This window comes from Bufo bufo, chromosome 7, assembly GCF_905171765.1.
Source record: "Bufo bufo chromosome 7, aBufBuf1.1, whole genome shotgun sequence".
In the NCBI taxonomy this organism is placed as follows: Eukaryota; Metazoa; Chordata; class Amphibia; order Anura; family Bufonidae; genus Bufo; species Bufo bufo.
The window spans coordinates 133,326,005-133,351,800 of record NC_053395.1 but is presented as its reverse complement, the minus strand read 5'-3'; the positions used below and the strand labels follow the sequence as shown (position 1 = coordinate 133,351,800).

Here is a 25,796-nt window from a genome sequence, read left to right as displayed (position 1 = left end):
TATGTCACGCGCCTGCGCCACCCACTTTATGAATGAAGCAGGCGGCGTAGGCGCATGACGTAGTGACTCATTCTGCCAGCGCCTGTCCTCCCGGCCTGCCTCCTCCCTCCTCTCTGCTACCGAGCGCTTGTAGTTGTAAGTATACAGGCGCTGATTACCCGATTATATACATAACAATTAACTATTACAGATACGATAGTATACAGTGAGCGGGGCCCGTGTAGTAGAATACAGTCACTGCACGGGCCCCGCTGTCATTATAAAATCAGATGCCGGCCCCCAGCCCCTGTATTGAGGGTCATTCACTACAGGGACACTTATGGAGGGGATCTGTGGATGACACATAGCATAAGATGCTATATATGTGTCATCCACAGATCCCCCCCATAACTGTCATACACAGATCCCCATAACAGTGCCATCCAGAGACCCCAATAAGAGCCACCCACAGATCCCCCATAAGTGTCACCCACAGATCCCCCATAAGTGTTACCCACAGATCCCCCATAACAGTGCGTCACCCACAGATCCCCCATAACAGTGCGCCATCCACAGATCCCCCATAACAGTGCGCCATCCACAGACCACAATTAGTTCAAAACCCACCAAAAGCACACCTTTTGGTTCAAAATATTTTTTTTCTTATTTTCCTCCTCAAAAACCTAGGTGCGTCTTATGGGCCGGTGTGCGTCTTATAGGGCGAAAAATACGGTAGTTGCAAGCATCCCCTCATGTGTTCTGACAATGTTGGGGAAAACGCTTTATAATATTCATTAGTTAGTCCATCAGGACCTGGGGACTTGTTTAGCTTGAGAGAAGCTATGACTTTCACTGTCTCTGAAGTTTGTATATTTGTATTTAATGTTTCTAGATGGATATCTGAAAGTTTGGGAAGAGATATTTTGTTCAGGAATGTATTAATAGTTTTCTGAGTGGGTTGTGGGGTTTTATCATCTTCAGCAAGATTATATAGTTTGCGCAATAAGACGCAAATTCATTCGCAATATCCTGTGGGTTCATAATTTTCTGTTGGTCGGCGCTATATAGGAAAGGAATTTTGGATTTGGCTGATTTAGTTTTGATTCTGTTTACTAGTGATTTATTTGCCTTGTTTCCACTATAATAGTTAATAGACTAAGTTTGCGGAAGAGAAATTCAAACCTAGATTGCATAAGAACATATAGTTCATGTCTGAGGTCCAGTTGTGAGGTAAAGTTTGCTTTAGGTGACTTTTTATTTTCATTCTCCAGCTGTGTAATTTTGTTAGTAAGTAGTTCCATTTTTTGGTGGTGTTTTTTTTTTTCCAGGGCAGAATATTTCAGAAAGACCTCTCATAACTGCCTTATGGGCGCACCATAGTGTTGTGTGGGGAACCGTACTCACTTGACCAGTGTACAGAGGCAGGGACACCAAAACGTTCAACAAAAGTCCTATTTATTTAGGCTTTTTCATCAAAAGTCCAGCCAGTACATCCAGCTCGCAGCCGGGTCAAACAGTTGTAGCACGCTCTGACAGTGTTTCTTCACACTGTCTGCCTTTCCTCCAGACTGAGACACACCTAAGATCCAGCAGCAGGATTAAATAGGATCCCTGGACACGCACCCACCTATTGCCTGTTCCCAGTAAAAGCCCGCCCTGAACTAGCTGAACCAGCTACACTGTCTATTTTCTGTGTCCACCAGCTAACTTAGTGGATACCTAGACTAGGGCTTTTACTCCACCAAGGCCAGGTACCTTGGTGGCACATTCCTGGTAAGCAAGACGCTTTAGAATGCTTCCTGCAACATTCTGGGTGACACATACATTACAGACCAAAAGTTTGGACACACCTTCTCATTCAAAGAGTTTTCTGTATTTTCATGACTATGAAGGCATCAAAACTATGAATTAACAAATGGGGAATTATATACATAACAAACAAGTGTGAAACAACTGAAAATATGTCATATTCTAGGTTCTTCAAAGTAGCCACCTTTTGCTTTGATTACTGCTTTGCACACTCTTGGCATTCTCTTGATGAGCTTCAAGAAGTAGTCCCCTGAAATGGTCTTCCAACAGTCTTGAAGGAGTTCCCAGAGATGCTTAGCACTTGTTGGCCCTTTTGCCTTCACTCTGGGGTTCAGCTCACCCCAAACCATCTCGATTGGGTTCAGGTCCGGTGACTGTGGAGGCCAGGTCATCTGGCGCAGCACCCCATCACTCTCCTTCATGGTCAAATAGCCCTTACTTTCAAAGTTTTCCCAATTTTTCAGCTGACTGACTGACCTTCATTTCTTAAAGTAATGATGGCCACTCGTTTTTCTTTACTTACCTGCTTTTTTCTTGCCATAATACCAATTCTAACAGTCTATTCAGTAGGACTATCAGCTGTGTATCCACCTGACTTCTCCTCAACGCAACTGATGGTCCCAACCCCATTTATAAGGCAAGAAATCCCACTTATTAAACCTGACAGGGCACACCTGTGAAGTGAAAACCATTTCAGGGGACTACCTCTTGAAGCTCATCAAGAGAATGCCAAGAGTGTGCAAAGCAGTAATCAAAGCAAAAGGTGGCTACTTTGAAGAACCTAGAATATGACATCTTTTCAGTTGTTTCACACTTGTTTGTTATGTATATAATTCCACATGTGTTAATTCATAGTTTTGATGCCTTCAGTGTGAATCTACAATTTTCATAGTCATGAAAATAAAGAAAACTCTTTGAATGAGAAGGTGTGTCCAAACTTTTGGTCTGTACTGTATCTCCCCTCATAGATGACTCCTGTCACCGCCTCACAGTTGTTATAGTAACATCTAGAGTTGAGTTAATTTCAAAGTACTCCTGTAGGGCTGTGCGAAATACATTTAGATATTCTGGGTTATTTAATATGGAGGTGTTCAATCTCCAAGGCGCAAAATGTGGCATTGAGAATTGTAATTTAACAGTTATAGAAGTAGGGGCATGGTATGACCAAGAAATAAGACCTATATCTGCTGAAATAACGTTTTGCAATAGTATTTTGCAAAACAAAAATCATATCTATGCGTGAGTAGGAGTTATGGGTGGGTGGAGAAAAAGTGAAGTCTTTTTCAGATGCATGTAAAATGCGCCAGGGATCAAAAATCGCCTCCTTATGTAAAAAGTCTCTGAAAGAAAAATCTTTCTCTAGCGTCAAAAAGCCTTGCTTTAAAGCCATTAATGTTGTACAAAATCAACGTAGGAAGCGGATTTGGGACCTGTTGGAAGTATATATAGATGCAATGGTATATATCTGGTTATCGATTGAACATACTACAATCATATATCGACCGTGAGATTCAGCATAAGATGTAATAAGATTAAAGGAGACTGTGTCCTTAATTGCTATCATTACACCCGCTTTTTTTTTTATCCAAATGCGAATGAAAAATGAGGGAATCTTTTGTTAGGAAGTCTAAAGCTATCTTTAGCTATCAAATGTGTCTCTTGTATGCAAAGAATATCACATTTTAGTTTGAGTGACTCTCTCCACAGGCTAGATCTTTTAAAAGGGCTATTTAACCATTTAACACTTAAAGATTATATTTTAAGTGCCATAATGACAGATTGAATATATGCTTATAAACAGTTGGTTTGTTCGGTGGTGTAGCCCCGACGGACTGTTGTGTATCATGTCTCCAACACCTGAAGCAGACATGTCACCCTCATAACAGTTAAACTGAATAATGTAAAAGCAAAAACATTAGGAATCTAAACGTTTCCAAGCAGTCGCCAATCCCAATCCCAATTGCCATGTGTAGGATTGGAGAAAATATAGTGTGGGGGGGGGGGGGGGGGGGGGTGGTACCTGTTGGGAAAAGGAAGGAATAAATAATCAAGGTAACAATACCCATGTGATTAGGGGTAGAGCAAATCCTCGGATCAGCCAGAGGAATAATGTAACACTGAAAAGAAAGGTTTCAGATTGGTTAGCGCCGGCTAGCCAACAGCCATAGCTTCTGAAAGTTCTATCAGAAAAATGAAGTAGATCTCCCTGAGTATTGAGATATATAGGAGTACCTAGCAGTACCACAATAAAGGTCCATCTTTATCTTGAAACTTTCACTAGAGTCCATTCTTGCATCAATGTTGGAGGCTTCTGCTTAGCTGGGGATCTTTCTCCCTCTTATGGCAGATGAAGAGACCATTTATTTAGCAACTCCGCAGCTTGTGAGGGAGACATTAAAACAAAGTTAGTGCCATTTTTGCTAACGATCACTGTTTTCTCTCAATATAGCAGTATATTTGGCAAATTCCTTCCTCCTCACCAGGGTTGCGGGGAAAAGGTCAGCATAAAATGAATCTGTTTTAATCTCTCAGGAATGTCTTTCTTACGACCAACTTCTCTCAGCAAGTTGTTTTTAAAATGAAAAAAATGTAGCCTCTCTAGCACGTCTCTTGGCATGCTTGTAGGCAAAGATCTGGGTTTGGGAACCCAGTGTGCTTTATCTATGAGGAGATCCCTTTCAGGGGTGTCAGGAAGAATTGACGTAAAAAAGATCTATCAGGAGCTCTTGAGGAGAGTCATTGGTGACCGTTTCAGGGACATTCCTGAGTCTGATGTTGTTTCTTCTAGACCGATCTCCAAGGTCTGCTAGTTTTAGTTTCATAGCTGCTACATCATCTTGTGTTTCATTATATCAGTCAACTATGGAGTTGTGTGCCTCTTTAAACTCCTCCATCTTCTCCTCTAAATAGGCAGTTCGGTCCCCAATAGCTATAATGTCAGCTCTAATGGTGTTCAGGGCTGATTATCTGATTGGATAGAGTTCTATAAATCTGCCATTAAACATTGAAACATAGAATGTGTCAGCAGATAAGAACCATTTGGCCCATCTAGTCTGCCCAATATACTGAATACTATGAATAGCCCTTGGCCCTATCTTATACAGGGAGTGCAGAATTATTAGGCAAGTTGTATTTTTGAGGATTAATTTTATTATTGAACAACAACCATGTTCTCAATGAACCCAAAAGATTCATTAATATCAAAGCTGAATATTTTTGGAAGTAGTTTTTAGTTTGTTTTTAGTTTTAGCTATTTTAGGGGGATATCTGTGTGTGCAGGTGACTATTACTGTGCATAATTATTAGGCAACTTAACAAAAAACAAATATATACCCATTTCAATTATTTATTTTTACCAGTGAAACCAATATAACATCTCAACATTCACAAATATACATTTCTGACATTCAAAAACAAAACAAAAACAAATCAGTGACCAATATAGCCACCTTTCTTTGCAAGGACACTCAAAAGCCTGCCATCCATGGATTCTGTCAGTGTTTTGATCTGTTCACCATCAACATTGCGTGCAGCAGCAACCACAGCCTCCCAGACACTGTTCAGAGAGGTGTACTGTTTTCCCTCCTTGTAAATCTCACATTTGATGATGGACCACAGGTTTTCAATGGGGTTCAGATCAGGTGAACAAGGAGGCCATGTCATTAGATTTTCTTCTTTTATACCCTTTATTGCCAGCCACGCTGTGGAGTACTTGGACGCGTGTGATGGAGCATTGTCCTGCATGAAAATCATGTTTTTCTTGAAGGATGCAGACTTCTTCCTGTACCACTGCTTGAAGAAGGTGTCTTCCAGAAACTGGCAGTAGGACTGGGAGTTGAGCTTGACTCCATCCTCAACCCGAAAAGGCCCCACAAGCTCATCTTTGATGTTACCAGCCCAAACCAGTACTCCACCTCCACCTTGCTGGCGTCTGAGTCGGACTGGAGCTCTCTGCCCTTTACCAATCCAGCCACGGGCCCATCCATCTGGCCCATCAAGACTCACTCTCATTTCATCAGTCCATAAAACCTTAGAAAAATCAGTCTTGAGATATTTCTTGGCCCAGTCTTGACGCTTCAGCTTGTGTGTCTTGTTCAGTGGTGGTCGTCTTTCAGCCTTTCATACCTCGGCCATGTCTCTAAGTATTGCACACCTTGTGCTTTTGGGCACTCCAGTGATGTTGCAGCTCTGAAATATGGCCAAACTGGTGGCAAGTGGCATCTTGGCAGCTGCACGCTTGACTTTTCTCAGTTCATGGGCAGTTATTTTGCGCCTTGGTTTTTCCACACGCTTCTTGCAACCCTGTTGACTATTTTGAATGAAACGCTTGATTGTTCGATGATCACGCTTCAGAAGCTTTGCAATTTTAAGAGTGCTGCATCCCTCTGCAAGATATCTCACTATTTTTGACTTTTCTGAGCCTGTCAAGTCCTTCTTTTGACCCATTTTGCCAAAGGAAAGGAAGTTGCCTAATAATTATGCACACCTAATATAGGGTGTTGATGTCATTAGACCACACCCCTTCTCATTACAGAGATGCACATCACCTAATATGCTTAATTGGTAGTAGGCTTTCGAGCCTATACAGCTTGGAGTAAGACAACATGCATAAAGAGGATGATGTGGTCAAAATACTTATTTGCCTAATAATTCTGCACGCAGTGTATAAAGGATGGCCTTATGCCTATCCCATGCATGCTTAAACTCCTTCACTGTATTTGCAGCTACCACTTCTGCAGGAAGGCTATTCCATGCATCCACTACTCTCTCAGTGAAGTAATACTTTCTGATATTACTTTTAAACCTTTGCCCCTCTAATTTAAAACTATGTCCTCTTGTAGCAGTTTTTCTTCTTTTAAATATTCTCTCCTCTTTTACATTGTTGATTCGCTTTATGTATTTAAAAGTTTCTATCATATCCCCTCTGTCTCGTCTTTCCTCCAAGCTATACATGTTAAGGTCCTTTAATCTTTCCTGGTAAGTTTTATCCTGCAATCCATGTACTAGTTTAGTAGCACTTCTCTGAACTCTCTCCAAAGTATCAATATCCTTCTGGAGATATGGTCTACTCTCCAGTACTGCGCATAATACTCCAAATGAGGTCTCACTAGTGCTCTGTAGAGCGGCATGAGCACCTCCCTCTTTCTACTGGTAATGCCTCTCCCTATACACCTAAGCATTCTACTAGCATTTCCTGCTGCTCTGTGACATTGTCTGCCTACCTTTAAGTCTTCTGAAATAATGACCCCTAAATCCCTTTCCTCAGATACTGAGGTTAGGACTGTATCACTGATTTTATATTCTGCTCTTGGGTTTTTACGCCCCAGGTGCATTATCTTGCACTCATCAACATTAAATTTTAGTTGCCAGATTTTTGACCATTCCTCTAGTTTTCCTAAATCCTTTTACATTTGGTGTATCCCTCCAGGAACATCAACTCTGTTACAAATCTTTGTGTCATCAGCAAATTGTGAGGGAGACATTAAAACAAAGTTAGTGCCATTTTTGCTAACGATCACTGTTTTCTCTCAATATAGCAGTATATTTGGCAAATTCCCTCCTCCTCACCAGGGTTGCGGGGAAAAGGTCAGCATAAAATTAATCTGTTTGAATCTCTCAGGAATGTATTTCTTACGACCAGCTTCTCTCAGCAAGTTGTTTTTAAAATGAAAAAAATGTAGCCTCTCTAGCACGTCTCTTGGCATGCTTGTAGGCATAGATCTGGGTTTGGGAACCCAGTGTGCTCTATCTATGAGGAGATCCCTTTCAGGGGTGTCAGGAAGAATTGACGTAAAAAGATCTATCAGTAGCTCTTGAGGAGAGTCATTGGTGACAATCCTGCATTGTGGTCAGGGTAATTATATCCTCCCGCTCAGACCTATTACAGCCCCAGTATTGCCTCCTAAGGGAGAGCTTTGAGCTGACCTCCCACTTGAAATACTTAATTTACTTGCCGGAGATGCTTGTTCTGCTGCTCCTGAGGGATTCTGCTGCCTTGCGGCGTGCTTGGTGTAGGAGCCCAGCGCGTCTTGTGCTGCCTCGTGTGTAGAGTGGGCACCATCTTAGATCGGCGCAGAGGAGAAGAAGGGGTGAGTTTGGTTGGAGGACCTGGTGTCTTCTTTGTCCTCGTCATTTCTTTGCTCTCCTTGGCTGCTGAGAGGATTATTAAGAGGGTTTGGGTGGCTTTTGAAGGCAAGAGGTGGCTTTGTAAAGCGCATCCTCTCAGCACAGCATCAGGCCACACCCCTCACCGAGTTTTATCACTAAACCATACTTTTAACTTTATATAACGAAAAAAGGAAAATAAATCAAAATCAAACCAGTTAATGTGAGTATTAGGACAAAATTAAAGGCCCTTACTAAGGACACTCACTTGTGCATCAGACAGTTCTTTAGAGGAAAGGTTCCTTGGACATCTGGATCTTGTCCACTGGTGGACGAATCTTGTTGTTGCGTAATTTTCCACGATACATAGATGACATCTTCCTCATCTGGACAGGAACTGAGGTGGGTTTGATGGAGTTTCATACCTTTTTAAATGATATTGACCCTGATGTGAAATTCACATTAGGGCATTCCACCACAGAAATTCCGTTTCTAGACACCACTGTAATCTACTCTAATGGTAGGGTACACACTGAATTGTATACTAAACCTACAGATAGGAACACTATATCACACTATAACAGCTGTCATCCCAGAAAAATGGTGAGACATTTGCCTTATTCTCAATTTTAAAAGCCAGACGTATTGTGTCAGACCAGCAATCCTTGGATAAAACACTGAATAACATGACTTGTAAATTTGTACAACGTGGATATGCTTTGCTACAGTTGCAAAAAAATATAGTGATGAATCTCAATAAGGATAACACACTTTCTAGTGGAACCCGTAGTAAGAGCATTTCTAGGATCCCGTTTGTTTCCACTCACACGAAATTGAGTACTGAGATCAGTAGAATCATTAGACAACATTGGGCCATCTTAGGTGGCTGTCTTAAGAATGTGCCTGAATTCAAGTCTTTACCTCTTTTTTTCATATTGTAGATCTAAGAGTCTACTTGATCAACTGGTTAGGGCCGACATTGGCTCTGCAAAAATGACACGGCAGGCAACATTGACTCAACCTGGACTTGGTTGTTTTCCTTGCCTAGGCTGTGTCAATTGTCATTTCATGTGTAAGGGTAATACTTTTTCTCACCCTATTACGGGCGTCATACATTTGCATATATTCGTATATATCAGATTTCATTTAACGTGTGACTCCATTTATGTTATTTACGTTCTCTTGTGTCCCTGCAATTTATTGTATGTGGGGGAGACCTCTACTGATATGAAAACACGTCTTAACAATCATCGTTATACTATTTGTAAAAAGCGTCTTGATTTACCTGTTTCCAAACACTTTTCTGAATGTAAGCACACAGAAAAGGATTTAAAAGATAGCTGTCGTATATATTTTTTTTGGAGTATTGCTAGGCATGGTCCGGCCATCTGTTGATAGACGGAGCACGCAGCGTGCAGGGTCACATTACTGACAGCCAGGGACTGTAAGTAAATGATTAATGCCAGGTCCTCCCCAGCAGCTGATAACAGTGCCTGGGCTGTGTGCACTTCTCCCTGTCCCTGCGCTTGGCAGATGCTCCCTCACTCAGCAGAGCTGGAGAATGCAGAGTTGAAGCAGCGCACGACAGGGAAGGGAGATCTGCCATCTGGTCAGTGTATAAATGAAAGCAACATGTGGTAAGGACCCCTTTGTGCTGCAGGAGATAAACCCTTTAGGGGGGAGGGCTCTGGATACTGACACTTTTTGGGGGCTATTGTTACTGGCTAGTGAGGGCAGGCAGGATTAGCCTCAGGGTGAGGGCAGTGGCGGCCATCTTAACTGAATAGTGAAATTGCAGTTTAATGCAGACTGGTTGCTAAGGTCTGAATCTTATTAAATATGGGGTAAGTCAGTCTAACTGATTCTGGAATATCATGTTATTAGTAACTACATATATGAAAATTGAAATTAGGGTCTAAATGTGACAGTTATCCTTTAAGATGTTGTATCATTGAACGTGTCCCTCCATCTAGGAGGGGTGGCAATCGTATCAACATGTTGAAGAAAAAAGAATTATTGTGGATCCACAGACTTAACTCTTTGAAACCTCATGGTCTCAATTCGAGATGAGTGAATTGAATCCCACGAAGTGGAATTCGATCCGAATTTCAGGATAAATTTGATTCGCCTCGGTTAGCAAATCGATTTAACCTGAAATAGTGTAAAAAACAAAACAATTTATACTTGCCTTCTCCATTTGTTCACGATGGGCCCTCAGCCGCCATCTTGATTGAAGATCTCGGCCGAAATCCCATGCGTGGTGACTTATGACATCACCACGCTGGCCGGCGTGATGACGTAATCTCACGCTGCACGAGATTTTGCTCCAGATCTTCAAGCAAGATGGCGGCGGCCGGCCCGTTGCGAGCAAATGGAGCCGGTAAGTTTGATTTAATTTTTTCATGTTAATTTCACACTTTTTACACTCATATGCCTCAATCATGTATAAACGCGGCATCTGAGGGTTACAATGACGGGGGGTGGCGCTATTGCAGCTCCCTGTCATTGCACCCACTACATACAAAAAAATGTGCTTTGTGACTAACTTTTCATAAATTCGCTAGTCTCAATGTTGACTATAAAATGGGGGTGCTGTTGTGACGGATAGGTTTGCCCCTAATCTCCTTTAGATACATCATTCTGCATCTTGTATTGTGGATCGTTTTGGGGATATTTTTTCTTAGATGTTATTTATTTCATTAATAATTCTTCTTTTTTGTTTTTTTCTACAGGTGCTATATTGAATATTGAGACAACTAAAGTCAACAAATCACAGTGTAGGAGAAGAAATGTACAGCGGCACTCACCAGTGTGTTGAAACAATAGCGGAACTTTTATTCCATATTCAGGTGTAGCAGGGGGCGGACAATTCTAGATCACAACTAAATATGTGGAGGCAGGTTTCCTCCCTAAGAATATGTTGGACAAACTTGTCCCCTTGTATCCAGCTAAACCATCATGGTACTTTCTTCCCAAAGTCCACAGATTTTTTTGTGATTTCATTGGTGAGGCACTTGAATTTATTTTAACCAACAATGTGTTTCAGTTTGGAAACGAGTGGTACAGGCAAAGGCTGGGTACAGCTATGGGGACCCCCGTCTCCTGCACATTCGCGAACATTTACCTCGCCAGATTAGAGGATAGGTTTATCTACTCTACTATGAACCCTTTTTTACCCAAATTAAAAACGTACTTACGTTTTGTGGACGACGTGTTCATGGTATGGGAAGGTACGGAGAGTGAGTGTAACGAGTTTGTTAAATATCTTAATACGAATGACATGGGAATGACCTTCACCCTCAACTTTGGAGGTAGCAAATTGGAATTTCTGGATGTGGCTGTCCTGTTGAGGGCGACGAGTTGGTCATGGAGGGCTTCCGTAAACCCACGGCGACCAACTCCTTGCTCCACCATGACAGCTTCCACCCACGAAATGTGAAAAAAGCTGTACCGTACGGACAGTTTGTCAGATTTAGACGAATCAATAGTAGGGATAGTGGATACCGCAGACAGGCATGCGATTTGAAACAGCGATTTTTGGATAGAGGGTATTCAGAAGAATCACTCGACAAGGATATGAAGAGAGTAGAGGAAGGTTTCTCCCAGAATGATCTACTTAAGAGCAGTAGCCGTAGAAATAAACAGACTAGTACCAGTATTGGGGGCGCAAGGTTTGCATTCTCCTTTAAATACAGCCCCATGGCAGAGCGTATTCGCTCAGTAATACTTAAGAATTGGGACATTTTGAGGAGAGATGCAACCTTGAGTGAACTCACAGAACAGAAGCCACTCATTTCCTTTAGAAGAAGCCACACGATCAAGGATAGACTTGTAAGAAGCAGGTTTCAATTCACCAAAAGTAACAATTGGCTTAAGAGTAATATACCAAAAGGCAATTTTAGATGTGGCAGCTGTTCATTGTGCCCCCACAACTCTCAAAAGAAATATATTGAGTTTGCAGGTACCCAACATAGAATCAACAATTTCATCAACTGCAGGAGCGACGTATGTGGTGTATTTACTGCTGTCCACCTGCGGGCGTTTCTATATTGGGAAGACAATCAGGTGCATGTTTGAAAGAGAAAGGGAGCACTTTAATTCCGTGAAAACAGGAAAGGGTTGCCCGAGATTTATAAACCATATAAGACATGCCCATGGAGGTAACATTGATTGTATCTCTTTCACAGGGCTGGAAACTGTACCCGCCCCTCTGCAGGGAGGGGATAGACACCGCCTCCTCCTGCAGAGGGAAGCAAGGTGGATCTTGCGGACGCAAGCTCTGGGTGAGCTTGGATTGAATGACAGGAACGATCTAAGCCCCTTCTTATAGTCACATGTTGCACACATTATTGTCATGTGGTAGTGTTGTGCTCGTTATTTATAGTTGTTATGTTACATGTATACAATTCTTATTTAACCCTTTGATGCGGGCGCAGTCTTGTTGTCTGTCACTATGACAACGGGCAGCGCCGGCATTTAAAAAGGGTGACGTGAATGTACGCACTGACGCACAGCCCGAGGAAGCGCTTGTAGCGCGAAACGGCCGTCGCTGTTTGATGCGTGATCTAGAATTGTCCGCCCCCTGCTACACCTGAATATGGAATAAAAGTACCGCTATTGTTTCAACACACTGGTGAGTGCCGCTGTACATTTCTTCTCCTACACTGTGATCATTGCATCTCACCCACTACGATCAGCTGTGCACCACCGGCAGTGTGTATCCTCATCAGCCCTGAGAATCGTCTGGCTTCTTGTGCGGTCTGTTTGTGTGGCTGTGCCGCCCCTTTCCTCACCTATGTGTAAACTCAACAAATGATCGATTAACAGTTGTGTTTATATTTTTATATGATTCACTGATGTGTTCGGGTTTTTGTACAAGGGAAGGTCTACATACATGTTTTTTACAATATATGAGATGATATGAGGAGATCCCTTTTGGGCATGTATACCATAATGGACTTTGAGCGGGTCCTGTTTCTGGTACCCCATGTTTATGGAGTGCTATGTTTGGATTCCCCTCCAATGGGGAGTGGACACACATTCTCTCTGTGCCTCTGCTGCTTGAGACATCACCCGGACATGCGCTGTGTCTCTCGCTGAACGCCGATGTTGGTGCCTAGCACGCAACTTGTTGTCCCTCATGTAGTAAGCACACCTGTGTCTCCTAATACCCCTATAGTTTTATTAATTATTACAAAGGGTCTGCCCATGTCACTTTATTGTTTTGCACTAATGACATTAGTATTGTTTTTTTTCTTTAGTATGGGCATTATATTTTTTTATATTTCTCACAATAAAAAAAAATGTTCTACTATTATGGATACTGAGATATGACAATAATGTCACGATCCCTCCCGTGACAGAGGTTAGAAAATTTGAGAGACTTGCATCACGTGAGGTTATCTGACAGTCTCTCAGTTTTCACTTTGCAGTGTTGTTGCTGGTATGACCACACCTCTTGTTTCAGGTGTAGCTTGTGGTCATCACTGCTCCTCTATTTAGTCTGGACTCACACTTCTTACCATGCAGTTGATTATCTGCCTGGAGTTGGAAGAGCTGGTGTTTTGTCCTCTTCTGAGTTCTTGCACATCTATCTTCTATTGAAGATAAGTGTACTCTCCTTTGTATTTTGTTGTCCCCTTTAGCTCATTGTTTCCTAGGCCTAAAGGAGACAGACGCTGGTTCTTTCATCTGGGAAGGAACCAGTGGTCTCAGACCCTGTCACTAAGTTTAGGGCTTTTCAGGGTTTCTAGGGCCTAGGTTTACGGTGTATGAATATTCCCAACTTCAGGGTCTATTCATACTGATAGGAGTCAGGGCTAGGTTTAGGGTTTCCTACGTTGTGACCTTTTTCCTTACCCTAGCCGTGAGGCGTATTTTCGGGTCATTTTCCTTCTGTGGTCATTCTGGTGTTCCTCCCCTCCCCTTACATTGTGAAAAATAATCGTGTTCTATGGATATTTGGCTCATTATGAATTTTGTTCATGCATATGTTTGGAATGTTTTTATGAATTGATTAATCATGAATTATTGTTTAATTGCTCTATTGTTGAGCTGAAACATTGCTGTTACCACATGGATGAATAAAGGACTTATTTTTCTCTCTAAGAGTGCTGCCATAATATATATATATATAATCTGGTGGCCAAATTAATTTGATTTGTTGGTGATATTTATAGTGTTCATAAATCAAATAATTATGAGTACTGCTTTTTTTATTTAAAATATTGTTTCATTTAATGTCCCCTTTGATCATTTGTGATATCAGTGGGAATAAAACGATAGCCAATTTGGAAAATACTTACCACAGAAGAGGATCCAGCGACGTCACAGCACTCTCCACCTTCTCTGCGATGCCGGCTGTCTTCTCTTCCTGGAGCACTGTAACATATTTGGTGCAGTCAGGAAGCCGGTAGCCGGCGAGCGTCCTTCCCTCACTGCGCCTACGTCGAATACTGAAAGGGACGGCGCAGGCGCGATATTTCCACAGCACACATGGCCGGCAGGAGGAGACGAACGGAGCAGGAGCAACGTCCCCCCATCCTCCTAGAGGCTAATTTGCATATAAGAAAAGTTATAATTGTGCAAAAACGGAGGCATACGTAAAAAAAGAATTACACAGTTAGATTCAGCTGACATTTGTACATGTATAATGTCAACCTGTTTAATAGGGATAATTGTAGTGACAGAAACCCTTTAAAGCAAGGGGAGTGAGAACCAGACCTCTACCCATTTTTATAAGCATTCATGTTCTTTTCAATTCTCAGAATTCATCTAAGCTTTTTTAAAAACATTGAACTGTTCCTGCTGTGACCACCTCCTGAGGCAGACTATACAACAGATTCACAGTTCTTATGGTGAAGCCTTGTTGTCTCTGGATTGATCTGAAAGAATACTACTGGAGCTAACTCTGAGCTGTGAAACATTTTAAATGGGTTTTTGTACTATTAGACTGGTGGAGTCTTGGCAACACTGTGCTGCTACTTCTTTATTCTGCTTCTTCACAGACTTTCCCTGTGTGGCATTGCTTCCATTCTCCTGATGTGCAGTGAAGTACACCACCTGATTGAATCTGCGTTTCTATTCCCTGAACAGCAGGAGTACAGGAACACCACGAAGTAGGGAGACGCCAAAGAAGTGTCTGTCCCTCTGGTCAGCTGATGAAGTAACATAGTACATAAGGCCGAAAAAAAACATTTGTCCATCCAGTTCGGCCTGTTTTCCTGCAAGTTGATCCAGAGGAAGGCAAAAAAAAAAAAAAAACGTGAGGTAGAAGCCAATTTTCCCTACTTAAGGGGAAAAAAATTCCTTCCCGACTTCAATAAGGCAATCAGAATAATTCCCTGGATCAACGACCCCTCTCTAGTAGCTATGTAACGGTCACGTCCACACACACACACAGGGGGGAGGATAGTGACCACTGCGCTCCACCCTCACCCCTGGCCCTGCCTACTTGCCACACGAGTCCTGATGACAGGGGACAACTGGACGGCAGTCCCTAACTTAGGATACGTGCGGGAAGGACAGACAAGACAAATAACGGATAGTGAACAGACCAGGTCAAAACCAAGAGGGCAACGCAGTACAGAGGGATAAGCATAGAATGGTCAGGAGAAGCCGGGGTCAAATCCCAGGAGAGTAGAGAAGAACAACAGGAGTCCACAAAGAATAGTCAGATGGAAGCTGAGGTCAAAATACCAGGAGGGATGCGCAGTACAGGAGGAGCAGGCAAAGGATAATCAGGGAACAGGATCAGGTAAGTATACAGGTATCCAACAAATCGCCAGGAACCTAAATTAACAGGCAACCTGTGGCCAGCAGGCTGCCTGTTAAATACTAGTTAGCTGGGGTCATGTGACGTGGCCAGCGTCACATGACCCGCAGCAGGAAGTACAGCTGAGCACCGAGTGCCCAGCTCTGTGCTCAGACCTTGCCTGGTTGCTGGGGGAACTGGGGACGCCGGCCGCGCGGAGGAGACATGCGCGGCCGGTCCGTCCCGCCCCCTATCAACAAGGAGACGAGGACGCTGTGCGCATCCTCGCTCCTGCACAGAAACGGGATGCCGGCGGCGCTGAGGAGAGCGAGCGCCCCGGCGTCTCATGATAAGCTATAGCCTGTAATATTATTACCCTCCAGAAATACATCCAGGCCCCTCTTAAACTCTTTTAGTGAACTCACCATCACCACCTCCTCAGGCAGAGAGTTCCATAGTCTCACTGCTTTTACCGTAAAGAATCCTTTTTTATGTTTGTGTACAAACCTTCTTTCCTCCAGACGCAGAGGATGTCCCCTCGTCACAGTCACAGTTCTGGGAATAAATAGATGATGGGAGAGATCTCTGTTCTGACCCCTGATATATTTATACATAGTAATAATCTTTCAGGGTACTGTAGTTCCCCCATTCCAGTTATTACTTTAGTTGCCCTCCTCTGTGCCCTCTCCAGCTCTGCTATGTCTGCCTTGTTCACAGAAGCCCAGAACTGTACACAGTACCACATGTGTTGTCTGAATAGTGATTATTAAAGTATTAGGAATATGTTCTCATCACGGGCATCTATGCCCCTTTTGTTGCAACCCATTATCTTATTGGCCTTGGCAGCAGCTGCCTGACACTGGTTTTTACAGCTTAGTTTGCTGTTCACTAAAATTCCTAGGTCCTTTTCCATGTCAGTGTTACCCAGTGTTTTACCATTTAGTATGTACGGGTGACTTGCATTATTCCTTCCCATGTGCAAAACCTTACATTTGTCAGTGTTAAATCTCATCTTCCACTTATCTGCCCAAGCCTCTAATCTATCCAGATCCATCTGTAGCAGTATATTGCCCTTTTTCAGTGTTAATTACTTTACACAGTTTATTTTCATCTGCAAAAATTGATATTTTACTGTGCAAGCCTTCTACAAGATCATTAATAAATATATTGAAGAGAATAGGGCCCAATACTGACCCCTGAGGTACTCCACTAGTGACAGTGACCCAATCTGAGTGTGTACCTTTAATAACCACCCTCTGTTTTCTATCACTGAGCCAGTTACTTACCCACATACAGACGTTTTCTCCCAGTCCAAGTATTCTCATTTTATATACTAACCTTTTATGCTGTACAGTATCAAATGCTTTGGAGAAGTCCAGATATATAACATCCATTGATTCACCGCTGTCAAGTCTAGAACTTACCTCCTCATAGAAATTGATTAAATTAGTTTAACATTACCGATCCCTCATAAAGCGATGCTTATATGGCGTTATTTGCTTATTTTCCTTGAGGTACTCCAAGATAGCATCTCTTAGAAAACCTTCAAACAGTTTACCCACGACAGATGTTAAACTTACCGGCCCAAAGTTTCCGGGCTCTGCTTTTGGACCCTTTTTGAATGGTGATACGTATCATGTTATGAGGAGACTATGTAAGGGTGGCACAACTAGTGTAGTATATTAGCACAGGAACCGAACAGGCGGCAGATTTTACATAACTTTACTTTAGCAATGAAATAGATGACTCTGGGTTATACGGTGACACAAGATCAGTCTCTGCAGATCTCCACAAACCACAGACACATCTCAGTGATAGTCCCAGAGGTTCTTACTGTAGCTGCTGTCCTAGCAGCATTCTAAGCCAATTTAAATCATTCTCGGAGAACCCCTTTAACTCTGGTCTCAGTCTCCCCCACTGTCTCTGTATGCTGTTCTCTTTAACAGCTGTCCTTTTAGGGTCTCTCTGCAGTCTCTCCGGACTCTGCTCTCATAAACCCTCCTCACAGGCCTATTCTCCATGAGCACAGAGCTTCATTCCCTTCTTTCTAGTGTTTTCTTCCCATTGCTTCCATGTACTTTTGAATTTGCATCTCTTTTTTAGGACCATAAATTTTTATTTTATTTTATATTAAAACAGAGCATTTTTTCAGGCATGCCATAATACTGCATAAGGTTTTTTTCTGTAAAACGCATATCAAATACTGGTGTACCAGAGCAGTTAACTGATTCAACTACTGTTTTAGGGCCGATGTTACAATGGTGAATGCAAGACGAGAGACAATCAATGCAAACACATCTGGGGACAAAGTAAGTTGAATTATATGATTGTCAAAGCTTCTTTCGTTATAATTTGGACAAAAGGTCAGTACAGGCTTTTTAGGAAACATTTGTATTTGGTGGATTTCTATTGCAGGATTTCCTTTAACTGAAATCCATCCCATATATCTAAATGGGGCCTAAATAGTAGAAATCTATGAAAATGCTGTGAAAAAAAAATCTGATATTTATTTCTGTATGCAACAAATCTTCCTGAGTGAACATGCCTTAGTAGTTATTACCATTGGAAAATGAGCATCAGTTATAACTCCCAAACATCCTACTAGAATATTAAGAGGACAACACAGGAAAATATATTTCCGTTTTTTTAATTGAATTTAGTTTCATATTTTTTTTTTTTTTTTTTTTACTAATTATTCTATTTAATTTGAGCAGCTTAAATAGTTATTGCAAACTTGAGGCACATTTGGGTGCACTCCATTTTATAAATCATACCATCTGTATAAGATTACCAAAAATGCATTTAACTGTAGCTGTCAAGTTAATTAAAGCATGTCAGATTTAATAGTGGGGATTACAGATGTTCAGGAAAAAGCCATGAAAGTAAGTCACTATGTATTTCTTTAGTTCTAATTAAGATATTTCCTGTTAAATACCCATTTCGCTATGCCCAGATCTATGCTGTCTATATAATTAAAGCTTAGCATGTGTAAGGGTACACTAGCGGTAAGGAACTCCGGCAGGCTGTTCCGGCGGGTGAACAGCTTGTCGGATCCGTGCTGCCGCTAGTGAATGCGTGGCACCGGACTACCGCTCCGGCCCCATTGACTATAATGGGAGCGGGCCGGAGTTCCGGGTGCAGTACGGCAAACATGCCGAGAGGTGGCCGGAATAAAACTACGACATGGAAGAGGACAGTATACTGCTACAGATGGATCTGGACATTACTTCCCATGTCAGTGTTAAACCTCATCTGCCACTTATCTGCCCAAGCCTCCAATCTATCCAGATTCATCTGTAGCAGTATACTGTCCTCTTCCATGTCGTAGTTTTATCCCGGCCGCCTCTCGGCATGTTTGCCGTGCTGCCGCCGAAACTCCGGCCCGCCCCCATTATAGTCAATGGGGCCAGGAGCGGTAGTCCGGCGGCACGCGTGCACTAGCGGCAGCACGGATCCGACAGGCTATTCACCCGCCGTAACAGCCTGCCGTAGTTCCTTGCTGCTAGTGTGAAACTAGCCTAAATCATGTAGAACACATTGTTGAGGCTCACTGACAACAGGGCCTATGAGATTCAGCATAGACACCTGCAGTTTCCAACCCTATCTACAGACCACTTTCTGCCGGTGTCTATCACTTCTTCGGTTATTTCACAGTATAAAACAGTATACTTTATGAATTGAAATGAATTATACAAGCAAAAAATAAAACCTGCACTGTATAGCTGATAGGAGGGCCCTAAAAATGATTTCCTTTGGTAGGTTTAATGTACCCAGATCCAACACTGATTAATAATCCTAAAGTCAGTTATATTGTTGTTCGCCCCTGATAAAAGATTGGGCAGTGCAAAAATAGAAATGGTCCAGGGCTACATGGCGACTTGTGACCACATGACATTGAGATCTAAATGTCATGCTTACAGTCGCACCTAATAATAATAAATGTTGTCACATAGAAATCTAATAGATTTGGATTTTTGTCCACTGTCATGTTATGGTCAAATTGAGGGTCACAACATGACCACATTCACTATCATTAGGTGCAGTAGTTCAACATTGCAATTTTATGCCTCACTACAAGTGGCCAACAGCCCCACCCCAAATGGTACAAATTCCTAATGCAAGTCAAGTCACTAAATGGCCAAAAACATTAAAAAAAACAAAGCAGCGATTTTATATTTGCATTATGATTTTAAATGAACCTATGAGGATAGATAAATGAATATACATGTATATCAGACAGTGGATCAGGTGTAGTTCTACTAACATTGAGTTTCCCCGATCGAGTTGCTCGCAACCTTGCCCACTGACAGCAGTCATTGGCTGCACAAATTTGATTAGTAAGGGTATTACATGGATGCAGCAGGTGGCAGGCGCTGCATCAAGGTTGCCCTATGGAAACTCAGTCATTAGTAGAAATGTTTTTTTTAGTTTAACTGAATTGTGATTTGCAGTTGCAAGAAGAACTGTTATTTGTAATTACTGAAGCATAACTAAATGAAGCCAAGACAAGTGTGGAATGGAGAGGCATCAAGATGTGTGATACAGTCATGGATATTGCCTCCTGTGAGCTGGACAGTAGGGCTCTCCATGCCCCTTTGCTTTTGCTTCTTGACCTCTTCCTGTGCCTTGTGTGGAGCTTTTAGTTCTTTAGGTGCAACTAGATGTCCTCATTGCGCTGTTAATCTGCATTCATCCTTCTTCTGAGATCATGGTAAGATTTTAAGTTGAAGGCTTCCTTTAAGGAAACTGTTGCCTAAATGCCTACCTCCTCTCGTCCACCTGCTTCTCACTCTGCTATTCTGCAAAAATGTTGCTGGTCTGAAAAAGAAGCTTACAATTGTTCTAGCTTTGCAATGGTTGTCTTTTTCTGACCAGCTTAATTTTTGCAGGACAACGGAGTGCAGGGCAGCAGTGGAAAGGATTGGTAGTTATCTAAGCAGCAATTTCCTTGAAGGAAGCCTTCAATTTATTTTGGGTAGCACTGTAGAAGAAGTTTTAATGGCTTATATAAGACCAATTTCACAAGAGCATGTTCAGTGCGAGATATTAGAGGTATCTTCCAGAGGTCAGAGGTATTTCCCATCCTGAATGCTGATACTTCGACATTGACCCATGGTATTGTAATGACTTATACAGTTGTGTTCAAAATAATAGCAGTGTGTTTAAAAAAAGTGATTGAAGCTCAAAATCCTTCTATTAGCTTTTATTTCCATACACACAAATGCATTGGGAACACTACACATTCTATTCCAAATGAAAACCTGAAGAAAATTATATAAAATTTGTGTTGTTCCTCTAAAAAAAATTGGAAGAAAAGTGAATATGACTGTTCAAAAAAATAGCAGTTTGTATTCTTCTTTACAAACTCAAACATTCACTATATAAACTGAAAAATGTTTGAAGATTTTGCTTTCCTTTGAATCACTTAACTACTATTTAGTTGTATAACCACTGTTTCTGAGAACTGCTGTACATCTGTGTTGCATGAAGTCAACCAACTTCTGGCACCTGTGAACAGGTATTCCAGCCCAGGATGATTGGACTACATTCCATAGTTCTTCTCTATAAACTGCATTTTTTATGTCACCCCACAAGTTTTCTATTGGATTAAGATCCGGGGATTGGGCTGACCACTCCATAACGTCAATCTTGTTGGTCTGAAACCAAGATGTTGCACGTTTACTGGTGTGTTTGGGGCCGTTATCTTGTTGATAAGGCATCATGACCTCTTCAAGTATTCTGATGTATTTAAACTGAGCCATGATCCCTAGTATGCGATAAATAGGCCCAACACCGTAGTATGAGAAACATCCCCATATCATGATGCTAGCGCCACCATGCCTCACTGTCTTCACAGTGTACTGTGGCCTGAATTCAGTGTTTGGGGGTCGTCTAACAAACTGTCTCCGGCCACTAGACCCAAAAAGAACAATCTTACTTTTATCAGTCCACAAAATGTCTCTTTAGGCCAGCCAATGTGCTCTTTGGCAAATTGTAACCTCTTCAGCACGTGTCTTTTTTTCAACAGTGGGACTTTGCGGGGGCTTCTTGCCGATAGCTTGGCTTCACATAGGCGTCTTCTAATTGTAACAGTACTCACAGGTAACTTTAGACCTTCTTTGATCTTCCTGGAGCTGATTGTCAGCTGAGTCCTTGCCATTTTGGCTATTCTTCTATCCATTTGAATGGTAGTTTTTTGCGTTCTTCCACGTATTTCAGGTTTTAGTTGCCATTTTAAAGCATTTGCGATCATTTGATCTGAGCGGCCTATCATTTTCTGCACTTCTTTATAAGTTTTCCCCTCTTCAATCAACTTTTTAATTGAAGGTACGCTGTTCTTCTGAACAATGTCTGGAACGACCCATTTTCCTCAGAATTTCAGAGAGAAAAGCACTGTAACCAGCATGTACAACATTTGCTGCCTTCCTTCCTTAAATAAGGGCAATAATTGCCACCTGTTTTTCAAAGAATGAATGACCTCACTCATTCAACTCCACATTGCAATTACAGTCAGGTCCATAAATATTGGGACATCGACACAATTCTTACATTTTTGGCTCTATACACCACCACAATGGATTTGAAATGAAATCACCAAGATGTGATTTAACTGCAGACTGTCAGCTTTCATTTGAGGGTATTTACATCCAAATCAGGTGAAAGGTGTAGGAATTACAACAGTTTGCATATGTGCCTCCCACTTGTTAAGGAACCAAAAGTAATGGGACAGAATAATAGTCATAAATCAAACTTTCACTTTTAAATACTTGGTTGCAAATCCTTTGCAGTCAATTACAGCCTGAAGTCTGGAACGCATAGACATCACCAGGCGCTGGGTTTCATCCCTGGTGATGCTCTGCCAGGCCTCTACTGCAACTGTCTTCAGTTCCTGCTTGTTCTTGGGGTATTTTCCCTTCAGTTTTGTCTTCAGGAAGTGAAATTCATGCTCAATCGGATTCAGGTCAGGTGATTGACTTGGCCATTGCATAACATTCCACTTCTTTCCCTTAAAAAACTCTTTGGTTGCTTTTGCAGTATGCTTTGGATCATTGTCCATCTGTACTGTGAAGCACCGTCCAATGAGTTCTGAAGCATTTGGCTGAATATGAGCAGATGATATTGCCCGAAACACTTCAGAATTCATCCTGCTGCTTTTGTCAGCAGTCACATCATCAATAAATACAAGAGAACCAGTTCCATTGGCAGCCATACATGCCCACGCCATGACACTACCACCACCATGCTTCACTGATGAGGTGGTATGCTTAGGATCATGAGCAGTTCCTTTCCTTCTCCATACTCTTCTCTTACCATCACTATGGTACAAGTTGATCTTGGTCTCATCTGTCCATAGGATGTTGTTGGAGAACTGTGAAGGCTTTTTTAGATGTTGTTTGGCAAACTCTAATCTGGCCTTCCTGTTTTTGAGGCTCACCAATGGTTTACATCTTGTGGTGAACCCTCTGTAATCACTCTGGTGAAGTCTTCTCTTGATTGTTTACTTTGACACACATACCTCCTGGAGAGTGTTCTTGAAGGATGTTTTCTTCACCAGGGAAAGAATTCTTTGGTCATCGACCACAGTTGTTTTCCGTGGTCTTACGGGTCTTTTGGTGTTGCTGAGCTAACCGGTGCGTTCCTTATTTTTAGGATTGTACCAAACAGTTGTTTTGGCCACGCCTAATGTTTTTGCTATCTCTATGATGGGTTTGTTTTGTTTTTTCAGCCTAATGATGGCTTGCTTCACTGATAGTGACAGCTCTTTGGATCTCATCTTGAGAGTTGACAGCAACAGATTCCAAATGCAAATAGCACCCTGGAAATGAACTCTGGACCTTTTATCTGCTCATTGTAATTGGGATAATGAGGGAATAATACACACCTGGCCATGGAACAGCTGAGAAGCCAGTTGTCCCATTACTTTTGGTTCCTTAACAAGTGCGAGGCACATATGCAAACTACTGCAATTCCTACACTGTTCACGTGATTTGGATGTAAATACCCTCAAAGTAAAGCTGACAGTCTGCAGTTAAAGCACGTCTTGTTAGTTTCATTTCAAATCCATTGTGGTGGTGTATAGAGCCAAAAATTTTAGAATTGTGTCGATGTCCCAATATTTATGGATCTGACTGTATTTTGAACATGCCCCTTTCATTAGTGATTCAATTACACAGAAGCAGCAGCATGCATGTCATGACTGTTGGGTCTGTTGGATTTTTTTTATTACTATACTACACCTGTTAGTAAATTATTTGCAATGTAGAAATATAATTTTTACCCAGAACAGTGATTGATCAGGTTAGTGATGTCTGACTGCTATTATTTTGAACACAACTCTAAAGCTGTGTGTTCCTGCCCCACCTCACCTCTAATGAATTGTACTCACATAATACCATCAGTACAAATCATTAGAGTTGAGGTCATTATAATGCCGTTGGTCCATATCATACAAACAGGACGGTCAATATTTCTGACACACAGAGCGTGTTTCTCGCACTGAATACACGTGTGAAATTGGTCTAAGAGGGCTATCAAGACTTCTCCAGTGGTATCTACTGTATTGAGAAAGTGATGTGTGCTCTACAATGACTAAGGCTACTTTCACACTTGCGTTAGGTGCGGATCCGTCTGGTATCTGCACAGACGGATCCACACCTATAATGCAAACGCTTGCATCCGTTCAGAACGGATCCGTCTGCATAACAGCTTTTTCAGATCTGAGTTTTCACAATCGTTAAAACTCAGATCCGACAGTATATTCTAACACAGAGGCGTTCCCATGGTGATGGGGACGCTTCAATTTAGAATATACTAAGAACTGTGTACATAACTGCCCCCTGCTGCCTGGCAGCACCTGATCTCTTACAGGGGGCTGTGATCCGCACAATTAACCCCTCAGGTGCCGCACCTGAGGGGTTAATTGTGCGGATCTCAGCCCTTTGATCGGGTGCTGCCAGGCAGCAGGGGCCAGATCCCCCTCCCTCCCCAGTATTAAAGCATTGGTGGCCAGTGTGGCCCCCCTCCCTCCCCAGTATTAAAGGCATTGGTGGCCAGTGCGGCCCCCCTCCCTCCCCAGTATTAAATTCATTGGTGGCCAGTGCGCCCCCCCTTCCTCCCCAGTATTAAATTCATTGGTGGCCAGTGCGGCCTCCCCTCTTCCCCCCCCTAATTAAAATCCCCCCCCCATCATTGGTGGCAGCGGAGAGTTCTGATCGGAGTCCCAGTTTAATCGCTGGGGCTCCGATCAGTTACCATGGCAGCCAGGACGCTACTGCAGTCCTGGCTGCCATGGTTACTTAGCAATTTTAGAAGCATTATACTTACCTGCGCTGTCTGTGGCCGGCCGGTCGCTCCTCTTACTGGTAAGTGAAAGGTCTGTGCGGCGCATTGCTTATAGCACAGACCTGTCACTTACCAGTAGGAGGAGCGACCGGCCGGCCACAGACAGCGCAGGTAAGTATAATGCTTCTAAAATTGCTAAGTAACCATGGCAGCCAGGACTGCAGTAGCGTCCTGACTGCCATGGTAACCGATCGGAGCCCCAGCGATTAAACTGGGACTCCGATCGGAACTCTCCGCTGCCACCAATGATGGAGGGAGGGGGGGGAGAGGGGAGGCCGCACTGGCCACCAATGAATTTAATACTGGGGAGGGAGGGAGGGGGGGTCGCACTGGCCACCAATGAATTTAATACTGGGGAGGGAGGGAGGGGGGGTCGCACTGGCCACCAATGAATTTAATACTGGGGAGGGAGGGGGGCCGCACTGGACACCAATGAATTTAATACTGGGGAGGGAGGGGGCCCGCACTGGTCACCAATGAATTTAATACTGGGGAGGGAGGGGGACCGCACTGGCCACCAATGAATTTAATACTGGGGAGGGAGGGGGGGGCCGCACTGGCCACCAATGAATTTAATACTGGGGAGGGAGGGGGGCCGCACTGGCCACCAATGAATTTAAAACTGGGGAGGGAGGGGGGTCTGGCCCCTGCTGCCTGGCAGCACCTGATCTCTTACAGGGGGCTATGATACGCACAATTAACCCCTCAGGTGCGGCACCTGAGGGGTTAATTGTGCGGATCACAGCCCCCTGTAAGAGATCGGGTGCTGCCAGGCAGCAGAGGGCAGTTATGTACACAGTTCTTAGTA

At 42.8% G+C, this 25,796-nt stretch overlaps 1 protein-coding gene across 1 annotated transcript in view; it reads left to right on the top strand.

The window, feature by feature from the left end:
- ADAM23 (ADAM metallopeptidase domain 23) overlaps positions 1 to 25,796 on the top strand; it is a 475,404-nt gene that overhangs the window by 390,957 nt on the left and 58,651 nt on the right. The window contains 1 exon segment of the mRNA XM_040441050.1: positions 17,892 to 17,955. Within this exon segment, the coding sequence (XP_040296984.1) occupies positions 17,892 to 17,955 (64 nt within the window).